Genomic DNA, 23,729 nt, shown 5'->3' with positions numbered 1-23,729 from the left:
CCAGGTTTAAACTGCAGTTCTGACTCAAATCAGCAATAAACCCACAAATTCTGACTTATTCACAAACGCAGGTTTTATAGTGTTACACATATTACTGGCCCAACACAGACACACAGTATGTGTGCTGAGGGCAGACAAACTTCAAACTACAACAATGACAATGTGACTGTAGGAGAGACCTGACCTCACTGATGGAGCCCCACCTGCTGCTGGCATCCACGATTCTCTTTAAACCAACTTAATGGCTGATGGTAGATTTTTGCGTCAGCTGCTGCTCGAGCTGCACTCTGCTCCTCCTGCCGTCGACCTCCAGCGCTCAGAGATCAGGTAGGTCGTTCCTCCCAGTCACAGCCCGGTCCCCACATGGAGCACCTTCCAGGAGCCAGAGAAGGGTGGTGCTCTTAACTATGTGTGGTAAACCCACAAGAGGCTCTGACAAGCCCCGCCCACAGGTCCAACTTCAAGGTGGGGTCAATCAAATTAGATTAATATGTCTCAGAGCTTTTCAATATTATTCTAGAAATATGAATAAACTAACCTTTGTGTTTATAATTAATTGTACGATTGTTCTGTTAATAAATACACAAATTCAGATTCAAAAGAACTTTATTGTCTTATTGTATAAAAAAGGTAGAAATGTGTATGAAATTCAGGCACATGAACACGCTGCATAAAAACACATAATCATACATGTTCATCCCCACAGGGACATAATTATGTATCTGCGGTATTACAGGAAATCGTATATCTGAAATCAACTAATAAAATGCCAAAGCGAAGCATGTGAAGCAGTTTTTCTGTCCCCGCCCCTCCACTGTTACGTGTATAACCTCCACCGTGATGGAGCATAGAAGTGGAGAAACCCCACCCACATGAACCAGTGTCGTGTTTACACTTAACAGACGACCAATCAAAGAAGCTCTTTTAAATTGTATCTTCAGCCACTTTGTTACCAGCAGTCTGGAAAGCATCTGATTGGCCAGAGTCTCAGTTTTCAGCACGACAACGATCCCAAACACACCGTCAGTCATGGATCGGCCTCCTCAGAGGAAACATCAGCATTTCCAAAGCAGTGTGAGATCATCGTTGTATTTCTTTAGCACCAAATCACAACAACAGTAACCTCGAGGTGTTTCACACTGCAAGGTAAAGACCCCACAGTGATACTGAGAAACCCCAACAATCACACATCACATGACAAAAGGCAGAAACATACAAAGAAGAGCTCTGAATGAATTCAGGAAGCCTGGAGAAGGATTCCTGAGAATAAAGGTGGTCACCCTAAATTTCACACAGCACCCATAAGAATAACTAGAGTAACAGTCGTAATAATAATAATACTGTATATAGTTTCACTTTCTGAAATGTCTTCTAATCTTAAATTTGCAGACTGGTCTCCTGCAGACAGGACAGAGTGACAACGTCCAGTGTTGCTGATGATTTGACAGTGACAGTGCGCTCACACAGAGGCGCTGATGCTTCAGCAGCGCGGCTTATCATTGACAGCATCAATAAGACTTTAAGCAGCTCTCTCACTATTTTGCTTCTTATCGAGGTGCCTCAAGCTTTTTGCACAGCAGTGTGTTCGTTTGGCTTCTTTAAAAAAGGAAAAAGGAAAAGTTTGCAGAAGTTAAACCCGATCGTTGCCTCACAGCACCGAGTCTTGAGGCCTCTTTAACACTGCTGTGGGGTTTTCTTCCCCTAAAGAGAGAGACCTGTGAGAAGGAGAGAGGCAGAGGACGAACTGAGATGGAGGAAAGATGAAGCCAACGCTCCAGGAGCGAAAACTGCAGTTCCTCTAGCGACCACTAGAGGCTGGTTCAGTCCCCATAGACTCCATAGTCTATTTTACATAGACTGTAAAATGTTCCAGCAGAAATAAACAGGCTGCCTGACGTGATAAAAACTATGTGGAGTTGAGTTTCTGTCATATAACTTTAAGGTTTGTAACTGAGAGTTTTATTGATTTATTACCTGCAAAATTCTTCTCCAGTGACGACTCGGGCCACAGACTTTCGATAACGCTCTGAGCTTCCTCAGAATCATCAAAGTAGAATTTCGGTGCGATGGTCACGTCGTCTCGCTCACAGAACTTGAGGTTCTGTCTCAGTCGATCGGAGTCGAACTTCAGCACCTGAAAAAGAAACAGGATAAATGAACACGTCTGTGCAGCTGGATTTGTAGCAATGCTCGACGTGAAGATCTGAGCGAACGTACCTGTCCGCTCTCCACATGCAGGGCGAGGGCGACGTGATCCCAAACATAATACTGTGGCCAATCATCCAGCTCCCAGGCTTCCATCAGGTTGTCCTCAGGTCTGTAGTTCAGCTCATACCTGAGAGGAAGCAGCATCTGAATCAGCCCACAGAGGTTAAACTGCATCACTGCGCCTCACTGACGCTGCTCAGGTCAGCGCTGAAGTGTAAAGACACTCTGAGTGTCCTGAAGTCACGGCCTGGTTTTTGTTCAGCATCAGTGTTTGTCTCTCACTAACTCTGAATTACATCACAGTTTCAGTAAAACTGGACCCGTGTACTGTCTGTGGCACAGGAACTAGGTCCTCCTTTCACCATCATCTTCTCACCGTGAGTCTACATGTGTTAGTAAGTTTCATTAACGATAATAAAGTTATTTTACAAATTACAGACAAATCAGCTGATTCTGAATCAGATTGCAACTGTTTTTTAAATGTGTTTAAACTTGGAGTGGCATGACATCATATACAAACACTTGTGTTCAGTAAACCAGTTTGAGATGATCTGGCCTGTGTGACATGGCGTGTTACCCTGCTGGAAGCAGCCAATCAGAAGATGGCACAGTGTGGTTGTGTGAGGACGGTTGTCTGGGAAACTCCCAGCAGATGAGCAGCTCCTGAAACACCAACCGCCATGCCACACTCTGGGTCAGACCTTCCCCCTCCCATCCTGATGCTCAGCTTCGGTCGTTTTGATCACGTCTACATGTCTAGCTGCGCTGAGCTGCTGCTCAGATGTTTGAGAAGGTGTATCTAACAAACTGGCCGTGAGTGTGTGGTTCGGTGGACTCCATGGAAATCTTTATGTGTTTCTTACCAGTGTGTCCCACACATGGCCTCTGGTCTCCAGATGAAGATGTTTTCTTCTCGTCTGTAAGCACAGACGGCGTTCGGGTCGTCATCGGGCAGCTCGGGGTACTCGGAGAAGCGCCCGTCATCGTGCGGGCTATGGACCAGCACAGGCATACACCACTTCCTGTTTGTACAGGGAGGTCCTGAACACTCGCAAGACGGGCGGAGCACCGAAGCAAAACTGGAGACAAATAAACAGGTTTCAGTGGAGGGAACGCTGCACACCACGCAGAGATGTGACAAGTGCTCAACTTAGAGCTCTTTGTTGGTGTCAGACTGTTTCGTGAAAGGCTGGTCACAGACTTATAATCTTTGCAGCACTGGTTCCTCCCATGTGTTTGGTGCTTTGGGGTCAGGTACAAGGACCAGACTGAGAATGAGTGAAAAAGCAGCCAATGTCTAAATAAAAGCTCTGAAAAGGCTTCAGGAAATCTGTAGAACTCAGGAAGGAACTAAGGAAGACGTTTACTCACCTCTACACCGAGGTTATTACACGGTAATAAAACTACACCAAAAATTAGACCTTATATACAACAAACTGAAACTGAACGAAATGAAATTTAATGAACATGAAAAACTAAAGTAAAATAAATTTACAAAGGAAATGTTTTTGTTTTGTGATTTAATACTCTGGTAAAATCACAAACTGCCTGATCAGGTCAGATGGAAGTTTTTGATTGAGCCTTCTGGTTATACTTGAATATCTATGCAGATAAATTACATCTTCTCTGGTCTTTTCAATAAATACAATAATGAGTCATAAAGACTAAAACTGAGATCGAAACTAATAAAACTAAACTGAGACCAGCAAACTGAACTGGAGACTTCCTGAAACTGAAATGATTTAAAAACAAAAAAAGTCAAAACGAAATAAAATTTTAAAAACTGTAATAACTGAAATAATAATGATCTACACGTGGTCAGCAGAGTTTTGGCGGGCTGGAGGTGGTGGCTGAACTAAACACTTAAAAAATGTATTTATGAATAAATAAAATTCAGTTTGTAATGAGTCAGCAGGCGTCTCATCAGTGTCTGCTGTAATAAAACAGCATTATCAAAGGTTAGTAAGTGTTTCAAATTTAAACTGAAGGAGTCCGTACCTGCTCGCTGTAGGCCTCCAGCACCTCCTCCACCATGAAGGTGAAGCGGTACGATCCATACCTGGACTTCTCACTGAAGGCTGGAGAGGAGGCGAACTTCCTCAGGAAGCTCTGCTGCCTCCGGGCCTGCTCCTTGGTCCGGTTTGGGAAGGTCTCCTCCAGGAGCCTCCTCTCAGCTGACCGGATCTCCTCTGGTCCAACAGCCAGACTCCACCACACCAGGGACGGCTCTTCAGGGTCCTTGACGCCTCCGTGTGGATCCTTGAAGCCTCCATCCTTCGAGATCCAGCACAGTGACCCTCTCTCTGTGTCGTGTTTCACAAGAGAGACGTGAAACTCCGGCCGGGGGTACGGAGGGATGTATTTTTTATTTTTGAACAGGTATTTTTTCCTTTTCGTATCCAGGTGGGAATGTCGAGCTTTCGATTTCAGCTCTTTCAGCTTTAAGTGTTCACCCCTTACAAAATATTCTTTATAGTCTCTGCTGTTTTTTCGCGTCTCCATGATTAGATGAAGGATGGTGGCGATCATAAAAACTGTAAGGACCACGCCCAGTAACTGAAGCTGGTTACCAAGAAATGAAAGTTAATTTTTACAGGTTTAAGGGGAAGTTCAAGAGTTTATCAAGCATTTCATCTTGCGAACAGACAAACAGACACTCGTTTTAATTTTAATATACATTTTTCTTCTTTTTATGTTATATTTATTTATTTATTGTTAATTCATTTATTGTCATAAATCAACTCTAATTAGAATTCTGACATCAGGAACATGAGGTGAGGAATCTGTGTTCACCGACAGTCCGTGAAGGCATCGTGGACAGCGGCGGCCCCGCCGACGTCGCAGTCACATGACGAGGTGGACAGAAACAAACATGGCGCCGCGAAAGTAAGGAAAAGTGCTGGGTGAGTGTTTGTGAGCGGAGCGCTGGCCTTCAACCGCCGCCTCAGCCGCTCGGAGTGCCGGGCAGGAGCGGCAGGCCGACCCGCTCTCTAGCGTCACGCTTTAGTTGCGGGAAAACCGAAAAGCGCCAACTTTTAACGGCCTCTTTTCGCTGACTCGTGTGGTCAGCTTGTTTCCATATCAACCGCTGCCCTCGCGCCGTGTGAGCTAACGTTACGTCCGGTGTGCGATGTTTCAGGCCGTTCACGCGCCTCTGTTTGTCTTTGTGTTAACGCAGAGGGCAGTTTGTTCAGGCCCCACCGCAGGACAGATGAGAGGAGGGAGGAGGAGACCCACCATCATCAGGTGAAGCAGGTAGTAGGCGTGGCCCGAGGGCTGTCATTCATTCTGCTGTTTGTTATTAAAGACGGAAACAACAAGCGGTTCGAAGGATTAAAGCTTCGTGTTTTGGGGGTGAACTGACCCTTTAAATAATCCCGCTGAGCAATCACACACTTAAATTATTTAATCGTGACCATCAAAGCAAACTTCAGACTCGTATCACACATTCATGTTTGTTTTCTCAGCTGCTGTGCAAAAGTCTTGAGCCACCACTCGTAATTATTTGGGATTTTACTCCATTGGGGACTTTTCTTTACATTTAAAATCAAAAAATGTGGAAAGAAAAAACAAAGTTTGGGGTATGGAAAGTATGTTTGAACCAGGAAGGTGATTCCCAAAGATCTATTAGCTGAAACTAGGTATATCTCAGCATGGTGTGCTGTGTGTTTTTAACAAAGAGGAGGAAGCTAGACGAGTGGAGGACAGAAGAAGTGAGAGGTGTTAACAGCAGGTGACAGTCATGTCCTTCAGAGAGAAGACCTGAGAGATCACTGAAGCCTCATCAGGAGTGGTCTCAGGGGAAGGATGGCTCTCAGGAAGCCATTCTTAAAGAAGGGAAACAGGTATGCCTCATCACACCTGAACTGGATTTAACATTAATGGACACAGGTCTGGTAGAGCGACCAATCAAAATCATGGTCCGAATGTGTGGAGGAGGTCAGGAGGGAGCTGCAACAGCGAGTGTCTACAGCCGTCTGTAAAACATGGTGGAGGCCTTGTCGTGGTCTCTGCTGTCCTTCAATCAGTGTGTTGATCTCATCAAAACTGAATTATCAACTCTATGAAAGTGCGGTCAGATTTCCACACGCCACCAGTACCGTCTGGAAACATCTGACTGGCAGCAGCTTCGTTTTTCAGCATGAGGCTGATGCCAAACACACTGCCAGTGCAGGAGAAGCCTGAGGAACACCATCAGTCGCAGATTGGCCTCGACAGAGCCCGGACCTCAACATCCCTGAAGCAGAGTGAGATCATTCTGATGGAGAACAGGACAAAAAACAGAAACATCCAAAGAAGAGCTTTGAATGTCCCTCAGGACGCTTGGAGAATCATTTCTGAAGATTCCTCAGAGAGTTCGGACTGTGCTGGAGGATGAAGTGATCCGACCAATTATCGACTTCACCAATCCAATGATGATTGGAGCAGAAGACAGTGGTTGGGTGGATCCTAATGTTACGGACTGTGGTGATATTTGAGATCAGAAACGACGTGTTAATAAAACCCTGTTTGGAGCTCGGCAGCCACATGTTTTATTACGTGTTTATGGAAGCAGTGGATCTAAAGATGATTACTAATAACTTTAACTCAATGATTTTACGGCTGGTTGGTTTATTATTTAGAGTTTTGTGTGTCTGGTGGCTGCAGTTACTCAGGAACAGAGCAAGATGGCGCTGAGGAAGCAAAAGCTCATCGACGTGGCCTCTGAGGACCAGAAGGAGGAGGACTCGCAGGAGGACGAAGCTGCAGACGAGCAGGTGAAGAAACGCGAGCGTCCTGAATGAACATGAGGTCGCTCTCGTGGAACCAGGATCAGTAAAGTCTGACTGATAATCTGGCAGCCGAATAAAAAAAAACAACATCAGAACTGTTTGTCCTTTTTTGTCTCTGCAGGACGAGCTCTCGACGTCGCTGCTCGCCACGTCAATGGCGAGGGAGAAACGGCAGAGGGAGAGCAAATCCAAACCTAAAGGTGCAGAAGCATGGAGGTGGAATCAGGGCATTTCGGGAGGTTCAGGAACTGCTGAACCTGTTTCATTTTGAGGGTGTAAGCAGGACTTTGGTGATGAAGCTCTGTGTGTGTGTTTGCAGAGATGTCCGAGGAGGAGATGATGGACTTGGCTCTGCGCCTGAGCGAACAGGAAGCCAGCGCCACGGCACTCAGGCGGCAGCAAGAGGAGGAGGAGGCCATGATGAGGGCCATCAAGGAGAGCGTGAGTACAGAGCTGGAGCAGGCGTGCACACATCTGGGTTTTATTTCTGTCCTGTTTACCTGTCGGTCAGCAGCTGATGGCAGTTCGCACCAATCAGGGCCTCTCTGCAGAGCGCCGGCTCTTCTTCTCTAAGACGATGTTACAGATCTGCGTGAATCCTGACATTAGCATGGTTTACTTTTACCGTCAGGATGAGAGTCGTCCTCTAAACCTGTTATGCACTTCTGAGAGTTTCATTCATGTTCTTTAAAGTTAGCTAAAAGCTACAGAACAGCACAGATTACAATGCTAATCTTAGTAAATAAACAAATCAGAGCAAACAGACAAATGAATGCAGAGAAAGATGTTCCTGCTTTTCCTCTCACAGATGGTCGGCCAGACGCAGGCGTGCCGGACCCCCAAGAGTCCATCTCAGCCCACCGACGTTTCCCTCAGGCTCTGCTCCCGCCGCAAACTAGCGTACTCGAACGGGAAGACAACGCTCGCCATCGATCGAGGAGCCTCAGAGGACGGCTGCCTTCAAGGTAACACCGGCGTCCATCTGAGGTCAGACTTCACACCAGGAAATAAATATGAAAGGCACTGTTTCTTTGTTCCAGCAGGATCTGGAGACGGTGACAACGGGAATTTAAAGAGGAAGAGGAAAGCGGGGAGTCCTCTGCCAGAGATGCCAGACTTGTCGCAGACTCAGGTCTACTCTCAGGCGTCTCCCTGCAGCTCCGAGTCTCTGCCGGCTCTCCCCGACTCGCCGCAGGTTCGTCGTCGTCTGCGATCTGTAGGGAAACGTGCATCAGAAAAGTCGTTTAAAGGTTCATCTCTTTGTTTCCTCCCAGAGCTCCGACTCCACGCAGATCCAGGACTCACAGCTGCATCGGTCTCCCGTCTTTCCACTGACGGGCTGCCGGGCGGAGGTCCGCATCGGTCGGCTGAGCCAGGACTTGCTGGACACCTGCAGGAGCTCCGGGTTCGTGCTGTGCTCTCAGAATGGTTCGAACGCCACCCAAAAGTCCCCTCGTCCCGAGAGCCCGACGTTCCCTGAAAGTGACGTCGCCTCATGTCCCAAAAGCCCCGCCCTGTCTGGCACAGATCCCGACAACAGCGACGAGATTGAGCCGAGCCCCGAGTGCGCTAAAAGCCCCGTGTTTGGCAGGATCGCTCAGCACGAGAGGTCGCCGAGCGCCCGCAGACCTCGAGACGCCATGCGCAGCCAAGACGGTGAAAACTCAGGATTCACGTTTTCTTCTCAGGACAGTTTAACCCCCTCCGTGAGACCCACGTCCCCCGTGTTCCCACGAAGCCCCAGCATTCCTCCATCAGAACGGTTAGCATTCCCAGAAAGTCCCAACAGAGGACAGGCCGAGCCGAGCCACGCCCACTCCGAGAGCCCCGTGTTCGGACTGCAGCAGCAGAGGTGCGAGAGTCCTCCAGCCAACAGGAAGGTGAGCTCAGAGGTCGCAGTGCTACATGCAGGGTCAGAGCGCGCTTTCCCTCAGAAAGCCGAACGCTCGATACATTTACGTGGATTCTCTGAAAGCGTCACGATGAGACGCTCGATCGTGTGCCTCACTGGTCCACACTGGGCACTCAGTTAGTTGATGTTTATGTGACTTTTCAGACTCTTTTCTCTATTTTCGTTGCTCTTTATTGCAGGACGGTCAGAGTCGATTGGACGGGCTGAAAGCGTCCGAGTCAGGTAGGAAGGTCGCTCGCTCTGCTTTCGGACTGTGTGGACTGTGTCTGTTTTTATTGACGGTGTTTTTATTCTGGATTTCCTCGATGCAGACGAGCTGAGCGGGCGGGCCAAAGCCCCGAACCCGGCCGAGAGTCAGCTGACCAGCGATATGACGCTAGTCTGGTCTGACGGGGACGAGGACGTCACGGTACACAGCTGATCATTTTACTACAAGAACACAGCTCAGCTCGTCCACACAGACTGCAGATGAAGATGGGCGATGTCTTCATCTCTGTCACATCATCTTAAAAATGTCGTTTTTTGTTTTTCCTGCAGCCGACCGGCTCTCCCAGCCCCGTCTTCCCAGAGGAGACGTCAGTTCATCAGGCGGAGAGCCCGGCGGCCTCCCTGAACCACGTGGCTGCTTCTTCAGGGGCGACTGGATCAAACTGCAGGTACGAAACCTCACGTGTCAGCTGTCAGGCTCACGAGACTCTGGTGAGTAAAAGATGAGGGGAGCGGGATGTTCACCTGTTTCTCTTTTTCAACCCTGAAATAACATTCACCTGTCTCACAGCCTACGTTACACCCACCCTCAGTCACCTGAGGTGGTTCATGCTCGTCCCAGCGCCTCCTCCCTGTCGAGGTTATCCAGGCAGATCCAGCTGGGCGATGTTATAAGTCTTTCATGGCCTAGAAATACCCTGAGATCCCCCGAGAGGGACTGGGAAGCTTTGCTTGAACGGACGGATAGGTGGAAGTGTTTCCTTAGAAACAAAGGAGGCGTGGCCTGAATACAGTCCGTAAACACGTGTCTGTGGGGTTTTGTGCACGTTACTTGAATCCAGCTGTAACGTTTGTGCACACACAGACAGGACAGTGAAGTCCTGCTGCCGAACGAATCATGCAAACCAGTTTCCGTCTTCTCTCTGTCTGTTTGCAGCCTGCGTCCTCAGAGCAGCTCCAACAGACAAGCTTCACCTGAAACTTCTTCCAAGTCCGGCACAGAGGAGCCGCGGCCTGATCGCAGCAGGACGCTCTCCTCTGCCGGCTCTGGAGAGTCCGCCGACTCCACCACGGTTCACTACTACTGGGGCGTTCCCTTCTGCCCGCGAGGCCTCGACCCAGACACGTACACGCAGGTGGTCACGCTACAGATTACGATCATTTATAACGGACTCGTTTACACGTTTACAGCACAAACCCCGTAAACTGTTAGAAGACAGTCATGGTTCTGACATCAGGACGAGGCTTCGCTGCTTTCTTTTACTTCATGCATGAAATTCTGCAAAAATAATTAGTGACTCTTTCAGTAATTAAATGTAGTTTTGGTCTTAGATGTGACAGAAGTCAACATGGCCGACGTTTCAAATGTGAAGTCAGCGTGTCTACAAATAATCCCTGAAATGTTTACACAGTTTTTTTTCTACTTGTGGAACTTTATGATGTCACAGAGGGGGGGTATGGCTATTGTCAGTCAGAGAAGCCCCGCCACCTGCTGTTTACGAGGGACAGCCAATCAGAACAAAGTCATAAAAGGCGGAGACAGAGGGTGAACCGAGGGGCTGCAGAAGCCCCTGTTTAGGATAAAGAAGGATTATTTTGAGCTGTGAATCATGCAAAGCAGCTTTAATGAAGTCCAGGGATTGTTTCAAATTTATTTTATTGTGTAAAATAAATTTGTTTGTTTTTATTCTTAAAAATGTCAAAATCAAATCAAATCTGAGTCACTGTGAAATCGAGAACGTGATGCGTGTGTGACGGAGAATGTCGACCCGAGTATCATAAGCGTGTGTTCACTCGTCCTTCCTGTCGCCGCTCAGGTGATCGTGGCTCAGATGGAGGTTTACGAGAAGACTCTGAAACGGGCTCAGCGGCGTCTGCTGAGGAAGGCGGAGTGGGGCGAGGCCGTCCTGCCGCAAACGGAGGTACAAAAATGTCTCAGAAGATTACGTTTGTTTGCTTCTGTTCCAGATGTTTGAACACGTGTGATGTTTTTAGGAATCGCCGTCGCACGAGTTGCCCGCTGGATCGCCTCAGCGTCACGCCGCTCGCAGGTAAAACTCTGCTCTCGGCCGTGAAGCGGCGTCTGCTTCGTGTTTGGAGGTTAAAGGAGATTTCCGTCTGATCTGACGAGGAACGTTCGATTTGTTCAAACTGGCTTTCAGACGAGGTCTCAGGCTGAGGAGCAAAACTCAGGATGAAGCTGCTGATACTCCGACAGCGGAGGAGAAGGAGGAGGAAGAGGAGCAAACGAAGACGGAAAACAAAGAGGAGGACGGGAAGAAGGATGGAGACGAAGAACCGATGGACGCTGAGGACTGTGAGGTTTGTCCAGGTAAGGATTTTGTCTCCGCTGTCCTCACGCCTGAGCCTGAGTTTAACGTTTTTCTTCAGACTTTCTGAATTTTCTGAGTTTATTTAAATAGAAGAAACTCATCAGATTGTCTCTAATCAGGAAGTTGAGACGCTGAGGCTGATGTGAGTGTAAAGGACCTGAATGCAGTGAGAGGAGTGAACAACGATGCTGTGATATGTTTGTGTGCTTTTATTATCTGTGTTTTCCAATAACGTTATTCTTCATGTGACCTCAGAGACGCAGCTGAGCGGCGACAGCAGTCAGGACGTGACGCTGGTGTGTGACGCAGAAGATCAGGTGAGTCTGCTCAGGTGTGCGGGAGAAACTCCCAGACAGGAAGTCAGGAGGTTAACTGCAGGTCCCAGCTGACTCCTCCTCCACCCGGGAGCAGCTGGCGGTCCTCGCTCTGCTCAGCCTCCGGTTCGTCGCGTGCTGCAGGACCTGCAGAGCAGACTGGGACCGCCGTCAGCGGCTCGTCTCCATCACGGTGGAGTTTGAGTCTGACAGGAAGGGCTGCTTTCAACTGATTAGCAGCAACTAGACTTTCAAAATAAGAGTGTGGAGCTTGTCTGCTAGTAAATGGATGGTGTTAGAGAAGATACCTGCAGCACCGTCACAGTGACGATTTCATTGATGAACGTCGCCGTGTGTGTTCATCCTTTATATCTGAGCTCATGTGTTCTGATCGAACTGCGTTAAAGCTGATTGGCCGACTCTGACAGGAACTGGTCCTGAGTTTTCAGGGCAGCACGGTGCTGCAGTGGTTAGCACTGATGCCTCACGTTGTGGATGTTCTAGGTTCAAGTCCACAGGTCAGCACCACCTCTGTGAGTTTGCATGTTCTCTTCCTCAGAGACACGAGACCCTGAACTGTACAAGCAGCAGGTGGAGGTGCTGGGTGGGTTTGTGTGTGGCAGCAGTCAGTAAATAATGTGTTAAAGTGCTGAAATAATGTGAAAAGTTTGTCCGCAGCCTGCAGCTAAAACTCCGGAGATTCAGATGATCCTTCACGCTGATCCTCCCTCCAGGAGCGAGCCACAGGTGGAGGAGGTGGAGGCCGACGGTAATCAGACAGAAAAGCTTCATTTTCACCCTCCATGCTGCGTGTTTAAGAAGCTGAAGCTGTCATTTATCCTCAGCTCCAACAGGTGAACAGATGGAGGCGGACGTCCCCGTCAGGAGCAGCGAGGGCGGCGCCGGTCAGCCTGCGAGCAGGGAGGAGGTGCAGGAGGACGGAGGGGATCCAGATGTGGAGGAGATAAAGGACCAAGCGCCGTCGCCCGGGCCGGAGCCGGCCGTCGTCCCCCGCAGCCCCGAGACCGCCGTCGACTGCCCGCTCTGCCAAGCGTCCTTCCCCGCAAGCAGGATCGAGATGCACGCCGCGTACTGCGACGGCGAGGTAGCAGTCGTGGAGGAGAGGAGGCCCAAGGTCGACTACATACAAGGTGAGTTGTTTTTTTTAAAAATCCGCAGAGTTCATCAGGAACTTTAATCGTTCAAACGCAGCGAGCGGCTCGAAAAAGGAGAAACAAGAACAGCTCAGAGAAATCTGCGATGAAAGAAAACACAGAAGAAGAAAAACAACAAAGACGTCAAAGAACAAAATGATAAAACACTGCTGAAGGTTCATAGATCGGAAAGATGCTTTAACTGTCACACATGCACTGTAGATGACAGAGGATGGTTTATTTTGTCTTACAGCAGCCACAGAGTAACTCAGTAACATAAGTTACATAATAGGAAAAAAGAAGAAGGAATGAAGGAGTAATAGCAATGAAATAAATCATAGAATAAAGAAGCTTTTATATAATAGTGAAGTTCCACTGTTGTTCAGCAAGCTGCGATCATAAACCCGAGCTTCCATGATCGGGACGTTTGTTTTGGTTTGTCGTCATCGTGGAAATCTTTCGGACATATTCAGAAGCAAAACCTTTGCTCTGTGCTGCGTCTCGTATATCCGAGCCGATCGCGGCTCTGCTGGAAGCTGCACTGTGCAGCCACACTCGTCCTGTGTGATGGTTTTAAATGATGATTCATTCTGCGTCAGCCAAATATAAAGAACACAGTGCTTCACGTTTTGAATGAAATCGGAGTTCAGGCTGTGTCAAACTCGGGCGTGGCGAGCGTGGCGAGCGTGGGCGTTAGATTATCGAAGTGATTCACAGGTAGAAAATCAGTTCTCTCAAGATTTTTTATTCCAAACCTTCACATTGAAGCTAGTTGGATGCTTTTCTGTATCAGTGTGTCCGATTTTAAACCTAACAGTGACAAAACGCTGCCACCCTCAGGCCAAACTGGGAATTACAACATGAGTCACCGGTGAGAGTCAGATGTGGCATTTTGTGGTTTGATTTGTGGTTTCAGTCAGAGCTTTGTCCTCCTCTTTAGTGTCACGGAAGACTCAGAGGAAGAGAACACAAAGAGCGAACGCCGAAGACACAAATGTCGGCGCTGACGTTGGCAGGTAGGTGTGTCTGCAGCGATGTCTACATTAGCTGCAAGAGCTCTTTGTTTTCTGACTCGCTGCTTTCTTCTAAATTAATCCAACAGGAACCAGGAGAAGTGCTACATCTGTCAGAGAGCCGTGCCTCTGAAGGACTACAGCCGACACACCGAGCTCTGCATCCAGCGCCACGGATCCAAGACTGCAGCTGTAAGCCGGCGACGCTCCGAAACCACACACCTGTCTGCTTGTAGCTTAGACAGTCCACCAGTTTAGTCTGCAACAAACCGCGATCAGCCTTTTTTTCACTGTGTAAACTCAAATCTGTTTACAAAGAAAGAGCAGGCACATTTGAGCCGCTCGTTTCAGTGAAACTTTAGCTCGTTATCTTGGACCCACTTTTTTTAAATTTCTATAGTAAGTCATGGAAAACCAAACATGCTACTGTGCAGAGCAGGGCGATATGGCCAAAAATATTTATCACGATATACATTTGAAAATTTGCGTTATAAATGACGATATAATTGATGTGAGACAAAATACAGCCCCACAACTTTACTAGCGCAAAAAACACCCATTTATTTTCACTTAAACAAGCAGCTGTTTTTTATGTGCATTAAAGCTTTATAAAAATGGAACAGTGCAAATGCAAATTCCTTGCTGAAAGTTTAACCAAAAGTGCCAAATAAAAAGCCAAATATGTATTTTTCAGACCGTAAGGTGCACGGGATTATAAGACCACAAAGCAGTCAGATAAATCAAACTTTATTCAACTCATTCTTCTTCCTCCACTTTCTGTACCATTGATTCATTAATGCTGGATTCTATCACAGCTGCTTTGTTCCCATGTTGTTGCAGTATATTAATGACTAACCTGGTATTGTGGATGGATTATCTCAGTTGTTCTCCTGACTGACGTTTGGTCCGTTTACAGCATCCTGCCATGCGACTGTATTTGTCTCTAACCATCAGGAACCCTCACGTTAACTTTTATTGAGTGGAAAAGTGTTAGCTTACATCCTGCAGCTTCACTGTTTATGTTATGCTAACACAGCTGTGTTGCTAGCGATCACGTAGCACATCATTATATACCAGCTAGCCCAACTTCAGTAACCCTACAAACCTCACTGCTGATTTAGTTTCCTGTCTTCATTTGTGTTGGAAGTGATAGCAGAGCTGCACGTTAGAATTTTTTCAGAAATCTCTCAGTCAGAACATGCTATATCATGCTTAGGTAACTAGCGAAATTAGCGAGCTAACTTCTGTTAACTTCCTGCTAACTTCTAACTCCGTTAAATGTAATAAACTCTGTTTTCATGGATGCCTGGATGTTAAACTTCATAGTTTCACCTGGTAAAGCAGCAATGCTGATCGTTTTATTAAAGATGAAAGAATTTAGACAGTTTTTAACTCTCAGTGATGCTGCAGTGTTCGTTTGACTTTGGGACCTGAAGTGGACGGAGTTTAGGACCCAGATTACTCCCAGATTTACGAGCACCTTAGTCCGACAAATACGGCAATAGACCCTGTGCACGAGAAAATGCTAACTTCCTGGTTTGAGACCGGATGTAGGGTTATACATTTCTGGTAGCTTTACTTTGCGGTCAATCGCTACTGCAAAGATAAACTCAAAAACGGAAAGATGGCGTTAAGTTACAAAGAGCAGAAGGTGGGAACACTCACCGCTGTTGTGTCATAAAAAATCTAATGATCAATTTTGACGTTTAAAGCGTTTAGATCGATCAGTTGTTTACATCACTCAACACAAGCAGAACTGCATCACTGCAGCAGAAGACACATCGTCCACATTCAGAAGTATCTCTGTATAGTGACTGGTCTCATGATTTAAACAGGCACATGTTCAGCATTCAAACTACAGGTGAAGAATAGTCATACCAGATGTTTCCCCCGTTATGTCGATATCAGGTAGTCAAGTACACACCTACACAGCATGTTAACAAACCGTGAAAAAAGCCACACAAAAAATTAATGACTGCTGGTAAGGGTTTCTATACATTAGTATGTAGGAAGGGTATGTTGTGACTTGCCTTCAAAATTATAGTCGTCCCTCGCTATAACGCGGTTCACCTTTCACCTCGCTGTTTCGCAGATTTTTTTAGTGCAAGTTTGCATGTTGTTGTTTCTTTACATCACATTGTGTCCTGCGTCCTGATCGCTGCAGACGATCTCCTCCGTGACGTCTCTCCTGTACAGTACAGAATCGCTGCATCGATCGCTAGCAGTGTGACTCTGAAGTGCAGTACTGTATGTCCACGATGTCCACGAAACGTTTTGCACCGTCAAAAAATAAAATTGGCTACTTGATTTCACCTGTCGCTGGTTATTTGTAGAACATAACACCCGCGATAAACGAGGGACAGCTGAGAAATATAACATTTGAATCCATTTTCTCTTTTGCTCTGAGGCGCCGGGGAAAAATATCGACAAGTCGATGAACATCATTTACAGATATATTGGGTAAATGCCCAAGACATCTATAGAAATGTAAATCGCCGCTTGATTCATTTATTTGCATAACTTGTTTTGGACCGTAAACCAGGCGCGAATAGGACACCGGAAACAAAGCTCCCCACAGGAGTTTCCGCACCGGACGTAGCATATGCTAACGTGCACATAGTCAATAACAACGGCCGCTTGCATGTTCTACAAAAAAAAAAAAAAGTTCTTTGGTGGGTATGTGACAGACAAACACCACCACTGAAGTGGCACCATCTTTACAAACCAATTCTGGATCATCCGTTTCACTCAACGATCCACTTTCTCCCTTCTCATTCTCCGTTACCACCGTGCTTTTTCTGCCATGTGCGCATGCGTGTTTTACCCATATTCTATCGTGATATTTCATTTTCTTATCGTTGCCTAACATTGTACCGATATTACCTTGAACGGTATAATATAGCCCAGCCCTACTACTGTGTTGTAGTGTGAGCGGTGAGGTCTTTATCAGCACTAAAACATGTAAAACATGAAAATACAGGACCAATTGGACCCTCTGGCAGCCCTGCTCTGGACCCCGGGCCTTATGTTTGACACCCCCCTTTGCCAGATGGCTTTGGCGGTGTAGATCCACAGGTGACAGTCTGACAGGAAGCAGGATGTTCGTAGCATTTTTCCAGGAGAAACATCAAGGAAAATGTGTAACAGCAGCAAGCTTTTATTTTGAAATCGGACACCTGTTGATCCTAAATTACAGCAGGCTTTTGTTTTGTTATTCCTAAACTTAGTTTTTATTGTTTTTTGGTTAAAAGCAGAGCAGACGGAGCAGGAGACAACAGACAGAGACATCGTAGCTCAGGTGACGAAGAAGAGAAGCTGCTTGGAAAGCTGAAGAGTTTCATTCAAAGTGCCGACTGTTTGTGTTAAAAGAGTAAAAGTTCAGTAAAGAAACTTAAAGATGTTTAAAAGTTGTTGTTTTCTGATCTTGCAGAGGGGAAATCTGCTGCTGGCTCTGGATCAGACGGAGAGCAGAGACTCGGGTACGTCATCGTTGTTGCTCTTTGTTTTTCTTCCTCTGAAACACAAAAATCTGAATGATAAAAAAAAAAGCAAAGGCTGTATATAAAAGATGGATGTAGCCCCATTACGGTGGTTTGTCATTTGATGTCGTTGTTTTTTAGGGGGGTTTCCTGAAGGCAGAATTTGCCAGATTCAGATGAGAGCGTGGAGTGCTAAGCTATCGGCTAATGCTAGCTAGCTTTGTTAGCATGCTGTATAATTGACTGCATGGTTGCATCACAGATACCTGCTAATAGTTGCTGAATAACAAATTTGAAATCACCATGTTTGTAGCACAGAGTCATTGGACGGTCTGAGGCAGCCATGTTTTTACAGCCACGCCCCCAATAAAGCAGCCTGCAGGAACGTCGCTGAATTTACTGTTCAATACGTAAAGTAAAGTGTTTTTTTTAATTCTGAGCAGTGATGAAGAAATCTTCTCATTTATCGATTTATCGTGTGATGCTGCTGATGTGATGTCAGAGAGCCCGAGGCTCCGCGTGAGCGTTTGATTCAGTGGAAACGAGCTGACAAAGAAAAGACTGTCGGATCATTAGCTGTATGTATTATTGTTATTATTATGAGTTTATTTAGGTGATTTTCTTTAACTTACACAGAATAAAACAATGATGATAAAAAACAAAGAAAAAGTAAAATAAAGTAAACACTGATGAGACGTTCCTGTGAGCGCAAAGCTTCCAGCAGAGAGGTCTGTTTGAGACGGCTGCAGTTCCTCACGCTGACCACCAGAGGGCGTCTGACGCTCATATCTGTTTTTCTGTTTTTGCTTCCTCGTTTTTCTTTATGACAGCACTGTCAGCAGGTCAAAGGTCACACAAGTGACATGTAAAGGAGCATGCTCAAAAATAAAAGCCTCCGCCTGTGGACTCCTGATGGGAAAAAAAATGCCAGAGGCCCGACTGCTCTCTGCAGATCACAGGAGCTAAATGAAAACCCAAAAGTCTGAGTCACAGTTAAACATCTTCAGCGACAACTCGCCGTGACCTTCGTGCAGAGCGGAGCGTCTCGCTGTCAGACTTTGTCTTTTGTTTCCTTTCTCACTGGAATTTGTTTTTCCGAGGCGAGGCCCGCGCCGGCCTTGGCCTTGTTGCAGTGTAGTCTAACGAGCTTAAAGGGAGGAAAACACGAGGAATGAGTCTCAGATGTCCACGCTAAACGTGTCCAAAGCTAAACGCTCAGCGCTCAGGCTTCAGACCGGGATGGAGTCAAATTATAATCTCTTTATTTAACTTATTCACCAAACTGAGCCGCGCTTCACTGAGCAGTGATGAGCTGCTCGTCACGTTTCAGCAGCAGGACTCAGTTACAGCCCTCGTGTTTCACAGGCGTCCTAAATCAAACAGTCTGGCCTCCCGAAGGTTCACCGTGAAGAACTTTCTCACAGATTTGAACCCTGAGATGAAGTTACTGAGTGGAGACTTTGATAGTTCTGGTATAAAGTCTTTTGTTATGATGATTATTGCGACTCTGATGTGACTGATTATAGATGAAGCTCCAGGTTTTGTTCTTCTGTTATCAACGTTCCCGTTTCTAAAGGTCAGGGACACGGGGTCGGGATGTTTCTAGAAACGGGGAAAGCTGTTGTCCTGCTGATGTGATGTCACCGCTGAATCAGGGTTCATAAAGTCACGTTTTCCTGCCTCGCTGTGTTTCTGCAGATGCTGGCCCGTCTGGATCCAAAGTCCTGCCCGGGTAAGGCGCCTTTAAAACAGCTCTGGGTTTGAAGTCCAGCTGTAAAGACACCTGAAGTCTTCCTGCTACACCCTGTTTGTTCAAGTTTTAGACGCCTGAAATCTTCTCTGTCTTCATTCTTTCAGTGATGTCATCGATCTGCGGGATGATGATGATGACGAGGAGGAAGTGTCAGCATTCAGGGTCAGTAACTCTCCCATCAGGTCCTTCACACCCATCTCAGAAGCCGCCGACTGCCTTATCGACTTCAAGAAACAGCAGCGAGCCAAGAAGCCGTACCAAAGACGCCGATGAGGGCGGAGCCTTAACTGGAGCCCACAGCGGGCTGAAGGACATTTCTGCAGATCGAACTTTTGAGTGCTGAAAGTGCGTCGGGCTGACGCTGAAGATGTCTCAGTCTACCTCCTCATGAACATTTCCTTTATGTTACTGTAGCTTCGCTCAAACATGAAATGAAATTAAATGTTGGATTTTCTGCCTTTGATTTTCTGTCCCGTCGTCATGGATACTCGTGTGGAAACAGCGGGTTAGATGCGCTGAGGCGCTGCTCACTGCATTTACAGGTGAGGCCAAACCAAAGTACCTGCAGTTCCTCTAGTGGCCACATGAGGCGGCAGTGAGTCAGTCCCCATAAACTCTCACAGTACAGTCGAGTTTTCAGGTGATCATATCACTCGGTTTGCTTGTGTGCGCTGGCCTTCGGTGAACATTCTGCTCGCCGTGCTCTGACACACCTTTGTGTTGCTGAGCGACTGGGATGGGCGGGATTAGAAATGAGTCCGTCAGAGGGACGCCTCAGGTTAGAGAGGCGAGGCTGACGTGGCCTGGACAAAGGAGGAGAAGAGGGAGACCTCAGAGCTCTCTGGGTGTCATCCAGAGAAGGATAGGCTGGTTATGGAGGCAGGTGGTCCGGCGTGGTGACCTCTGAGGTCACTGAAGGAAGAAGTGCTGAATGTGGCTGTGCTGAAGTCGTGACTGAGTGATTGTGTCAGCGCAGCTCAGAGTTTCCTAGATTACCCAAGAAAAACACCGCAGAAAGTCCGGTGTGCCCTCAAGCAAGGGTGTTGTGCCATCACAGTTGGTGCACCTCAGCAGCATCAGACAGACGGGCCTGCAGCTGGTTGGGTGAAGGTGTCTTTTGGACCGGCCTTTTCCTCCGTCGTGGCTCAGAAATGACACTACAGCACCAAACTGCATCTGTCATCGCTCCAGGAGAGTGACACGCCACGGCATCCAGACCTCACGTTCCTGTAACAGTAACATCGAAGACTTCCTGTAAACCAGAGGACACCACGGTTAGAGAGGTTTGCTCCACAGGTGAACTCAACAGTGTCGGTGCTTCAGTCGAGTCTCGCTCTGTGCATTGTTTCCTCGATCAAAGATGGACGAAGGCTTGTGATGTCACTCGCTGGTTTCTGGGTTTTGAGGCCTCAGCGTCACCATTTTGGCTGCTAACCTGTTCACCCGCTGTTGGCAAGCTAGCCCTTGCATGGTTGTTTAACAGCAGACACGGTACCTGCTGAGTAGCACACTGAATAAACGCCTAGCATGAAATATTAGTTCTCAAATAATTTAAAAAAGGCTCAACAGCACAAACACGCTGCAGAGGCTCAGGGAGTCCTGCTAGCAGCCTGTCAGTCACAGAGGCCACGCCCCCTAGCTTTGAGGAACAGGCTGTCTGTAAAATCCGTCACCGCTGGAGCCTCGAGTGGCGCCGGAGGAACTGCAGTGTAATGTGCATTATTCTTACTCAGCCTCCAAACTGAAGCTTAAAGAAAGAAAAACTAGAAGTGCTTTGACTTGTTTGTCTTCACAAGACAAAAATGATCAAAATCAATATTGTTGTGAATGTTTTCTATAAAATCTCATAAACGAGTGTTTCCTGTTCTGCACTGACTCGTCCTGTGTCTGAACACTGAGAGTTTCTCTCTTACTTTGCAGTGAAAGTCAGTTTACTGATTATTCCTGATGTAAGTGAACGCAGCACTGATGAGTTATCTGAAAACATCACCGTCCTGTAAGATCTTTCTGCCTCATTTTCACCTCTTTGGCCACAAAACACTTGAATCGAACCTCTTCCCATTTCTTTGATGAAAACAGACTTAAATGAACTGCGCTGAACTCCGAACACTTCGTGTCCTTCATCGTTCGTCCTTCACATGATCTCTGCACCTTCAGGAGGCCCCAGACGACCTGTCGTCGGGTTCATTTGCTCCAGCCTTAGGTTTCAGTTTCCTCGCAGCATTCTGTGGCCGCTGTGTTGAAACATTCGCTGTCTCAACGCTGAGCGAGTTGCACCACCAGGCGAAAGTTTAGAAATAATAAAGGCGCAACTTAAGTTTGGATGAAGAAATGAGCTTCTTAGAATAACGAGCAGCACAGGTGGAGCCGGGGTTTCTGCAACTTCCTGGGTTTATTTAGTGGACAGGTTCTCTGAAACGAGACAAAGAAACCACCGAGCTGCTCAACGATGAGTAATCAGTGAGTCACGTTCTTCATACACCACCACACAGTCACCTGACAGCTCCAGCTGTGACCTGACCGATGTATGATGAGATGTATATAACTTTATATGTGCAGGAATATCGGTGTGTGTACTTTAAGAGCTTTTACTCTGAAAATATTCACAGGATCAAGGTGAAATGTGACGTTTGTGTACTGAAATAAGTCAGCTGGTTCACAGGAGGTTTTTCTTGCTCGTTTTCTTGTGAAACATTTCTTTTTTCCAGAAAAGCTGGAAAACTGTTAACGCTTCTGTATTCTGGCAGCTCTGCTCGAGCTCCTGAAGCCCACCAGGCCTGACTCCAGGTGGGTCGGTAGCTGCATCTCGAGGATAACCGTCTCCCGTCCTGCTGGGATCACAGGGAAAGCTCGGGCATTCAGGCTCAGACGTCTGGGCACCTCAGGTGTTGTGGGCGTGTCCCAGTGGCAGCTGGCTCTAGAACGCCTCAGTGGAGGAGGTGGTGGGAGGTGGAGGTGTGGTTGGATGGAGTTGAAGTATGCCAGAGGGAATGAAGCGCTGTTATTGTTTTACCTAGAGACAGCAGTCCGGCCGTTTTATCGTATTTGCTGCTTCCAGGTGTCAATTTTAAACTAAAACCGAACAAACCTCTTCACGTTCTCGAGGAACACTCGACCCTCGTCAGACGGGAACATCTACCTCCTCGGGCTGCTGGACAATAAAACCACAGAGAATAAAACCAAAGTCTGGTTGTTACGCAGCAACTCCAATAAGTCGGTACAAGTGTTGTAGCAGATAAGAGCTTTTTTGGGCAGTTTCTCAAAGAAACCAATGTCTCCAAGCCATACAACAATGTGGGGGAGAAAGGTTGTGCCAAAGAAAAACACCAAAGAGATAAAAACCAGAACTAAGCTGAGGTTTACTCTAAGAGGAAAACAAAGAAAAGAAAGTGCTACTCCTCAACTCACAAAATAAACTCAAACATTACATGCATGAAATGTGCAGGGTCCCCCCCAACCTTACACAACAAATGAAAAGATCCAGGGAGCTCAGCACATGTGCCACATGATCCTTAGCAGCGAGGAGCAGAGAGCCACCTCTAGCCACAGGTGAGTTCCTTTTATAAGGGCGTCCTCCCTCTGGAGCTGGAGATTCCCAAATTGTCACCAGCCTGCAGTCTGTGTATGTAGGAAATGGCAAGCAAAAGGAGGGGGGGTCGCAGACAGCTTCAGACACTTAACACTGCTTTTAGTTTCCTGAAATTCGTTTTGACTCACATGCTGCCGTCTGCCTACGTCCAGAGAAACACTGATGTTCACAGTGAAGTTCAGCTGTGCAGGAAAAGCTGGAGAAATGAACGGGAGGGATTCGGCCGGCGCTCCCACTGAAAGGTGACTGCATGTTGGATTTCATGACCTATTTGCCCCCAGTGACAGATGCCCCCCTCCCTGAGCCTGGTTCTGCTGGTGCTTTCTTCCTGTTAAAAGGTGAGTTTTTCTTTCCCACTGTCGCCCGTTTGGGGTCATATGATTGTTGGTGTTTCTCTGGAAATATTAAGAAATAAAACTGTTGCACAGCACTGTGTATGCAGTAACTCAGCAGAGATATGAGAAAATGTAATAAATAAAACGTTATAGAAACAGGACATTAAGAACATCAAACATGAAAGAGAGAAAAGAGAAAAACGTGTCATATCTCAGTGAGGAGGTTTCACACCTGCGGCTCCTCTCGGAGTGTCTTATGCTGAAACGTTCCACACTCAGACACCCACCCACCCCCTCCAATTACCACCCACTCACCGACCGGTTCAAGGTTAACTTTGACAAACAAATCCGAGCCTCACTCCGCGTGATAACTGATCCACGTGACTCGGATTCATTTTAAATCACCAATAATTAATCATTTCTGTGTGTGTGTGCGTGCGTGCATGTGCGTGTGTGTGTGTGTGTGTGTGTGTGTGTGTGTGTGTGTGTGTGTGCGCGTGCGTGCGTGCGTGCGTGTGCGTGCGTGTGTGTGGGTGGTTTCATACCGGCTTCACCCCCACCCTTTTAACCAGCCTCCACCCTGGAGGTTGGTTAAACTGTTAAAAATGACTTTTTGACTTGTAATCTGTCACGAACAGGTCAAACGTGAGTGATGTGGAG

General features: G+C 47.1%; 1 protein-coding gene and 1 pseudogene across 11 annotated transcripts; one reads left to right on the top strand and one right to left on the bottom strand.

Annotated features, from left to right (window-relative positions):
* Positions 1 to 588: 588 nt before the first annotated feature.
* Positions 589 to 4,813, bottom strand: LOC120734038 (annotated as a pseudogene).
* On the top strand, positions 4,494 to 21,000 carry uimc1 (ubiquitin interaction motif containing 1). 11 transcript variants are annotated; one of them, XR_005695953.1, is made up of 25 exons: positions 4,494 to 4,611; positions 4,974 to 5,111; positions 5,387 to 5,463; positions 6,856 to 6,965; positions 7,102 to 7,180; positions 7,300 to 7,421; positions 7,789 to 7,945; positions 8,021 to 8,175; positions 8,255 to 8,860; positions 9,072 to 9,114; positions 9,204 to 9,301; positions 9,430 to 9,548; positions 10,037 to 10,235; positions 10,917 to 11,021; positions 11,095 to 11,150; positions 11,262 to 11,431; positions 11,688 to 11,749; positions 12,425 to 12,515; positions 12,592 to 12,897; positions 13,841 to 13,916; positions 14,003 to 14,105; positions 17,168 to 17,211; positions 17,344 to 17,392; positions 19,091 to 19,124; positions 19,250 to 19,283. XR_005695953.1 is itself a non-coding variant. In XM_040032582.1 (25 exons), the coding sequence occupies exons 5-25, from the start codon at positions 6,876 to 6,878 to the stop codon at positions 19,416 to 19,418; spliced, it is 2,889 nt and encodes a 962-aa protein (XP_039888516.1). In that variant the 5' UTR covers positions 4,494 to 4,611; positions 4,974 to 5,094; positions 5,387 to 5,463; positions 5,889 to 6,053; positions 6,856 to 6,875; the 3' UTR covers positions 19,419 to 19,608. The 11 variants fall into 11 exon arrangements, 9 of the variants coding, with proteins under 9 accessions (XP_039888516.1, XP_039888512.1, XP_039888515.1 ...); XR_005695951.1 differs by having other exon boundaries at positions 17,165 to 17,211; XM_040032582.1 differs by lacking the exon at positions 17,168 to 17,211 and adding an exon at positions 5,889 to 6,053 and having other exon boundaries at positions 4,974 to 5,094; positions 19,250 to 19,608.
* Positions 21,001 to 23,729: the final 2,729 nt, after the last annotated feature.

This window comes from Simochromis diagramma, unplaced genomic scaffold (assembly GCF_900408965.1).
Source record: "Simochromis diagramma unplaced genomic scaffold, fSimDia1.1 OVJJ01000216.1, whole genome shotgun sequence".
In the NCBI taxonomy this organism is placed as follows: Eukaryota; Metazoa; Chordata; class Actinopteri; order Cichliformes; family Cichlidae; genus Simochromis; species Simochromis diagramma.
The sequence above is the reverse complement of the archived record's forward strand: the minus strand, read 5'-3'. Positions and strand labels throughout refer to the sequence as shown.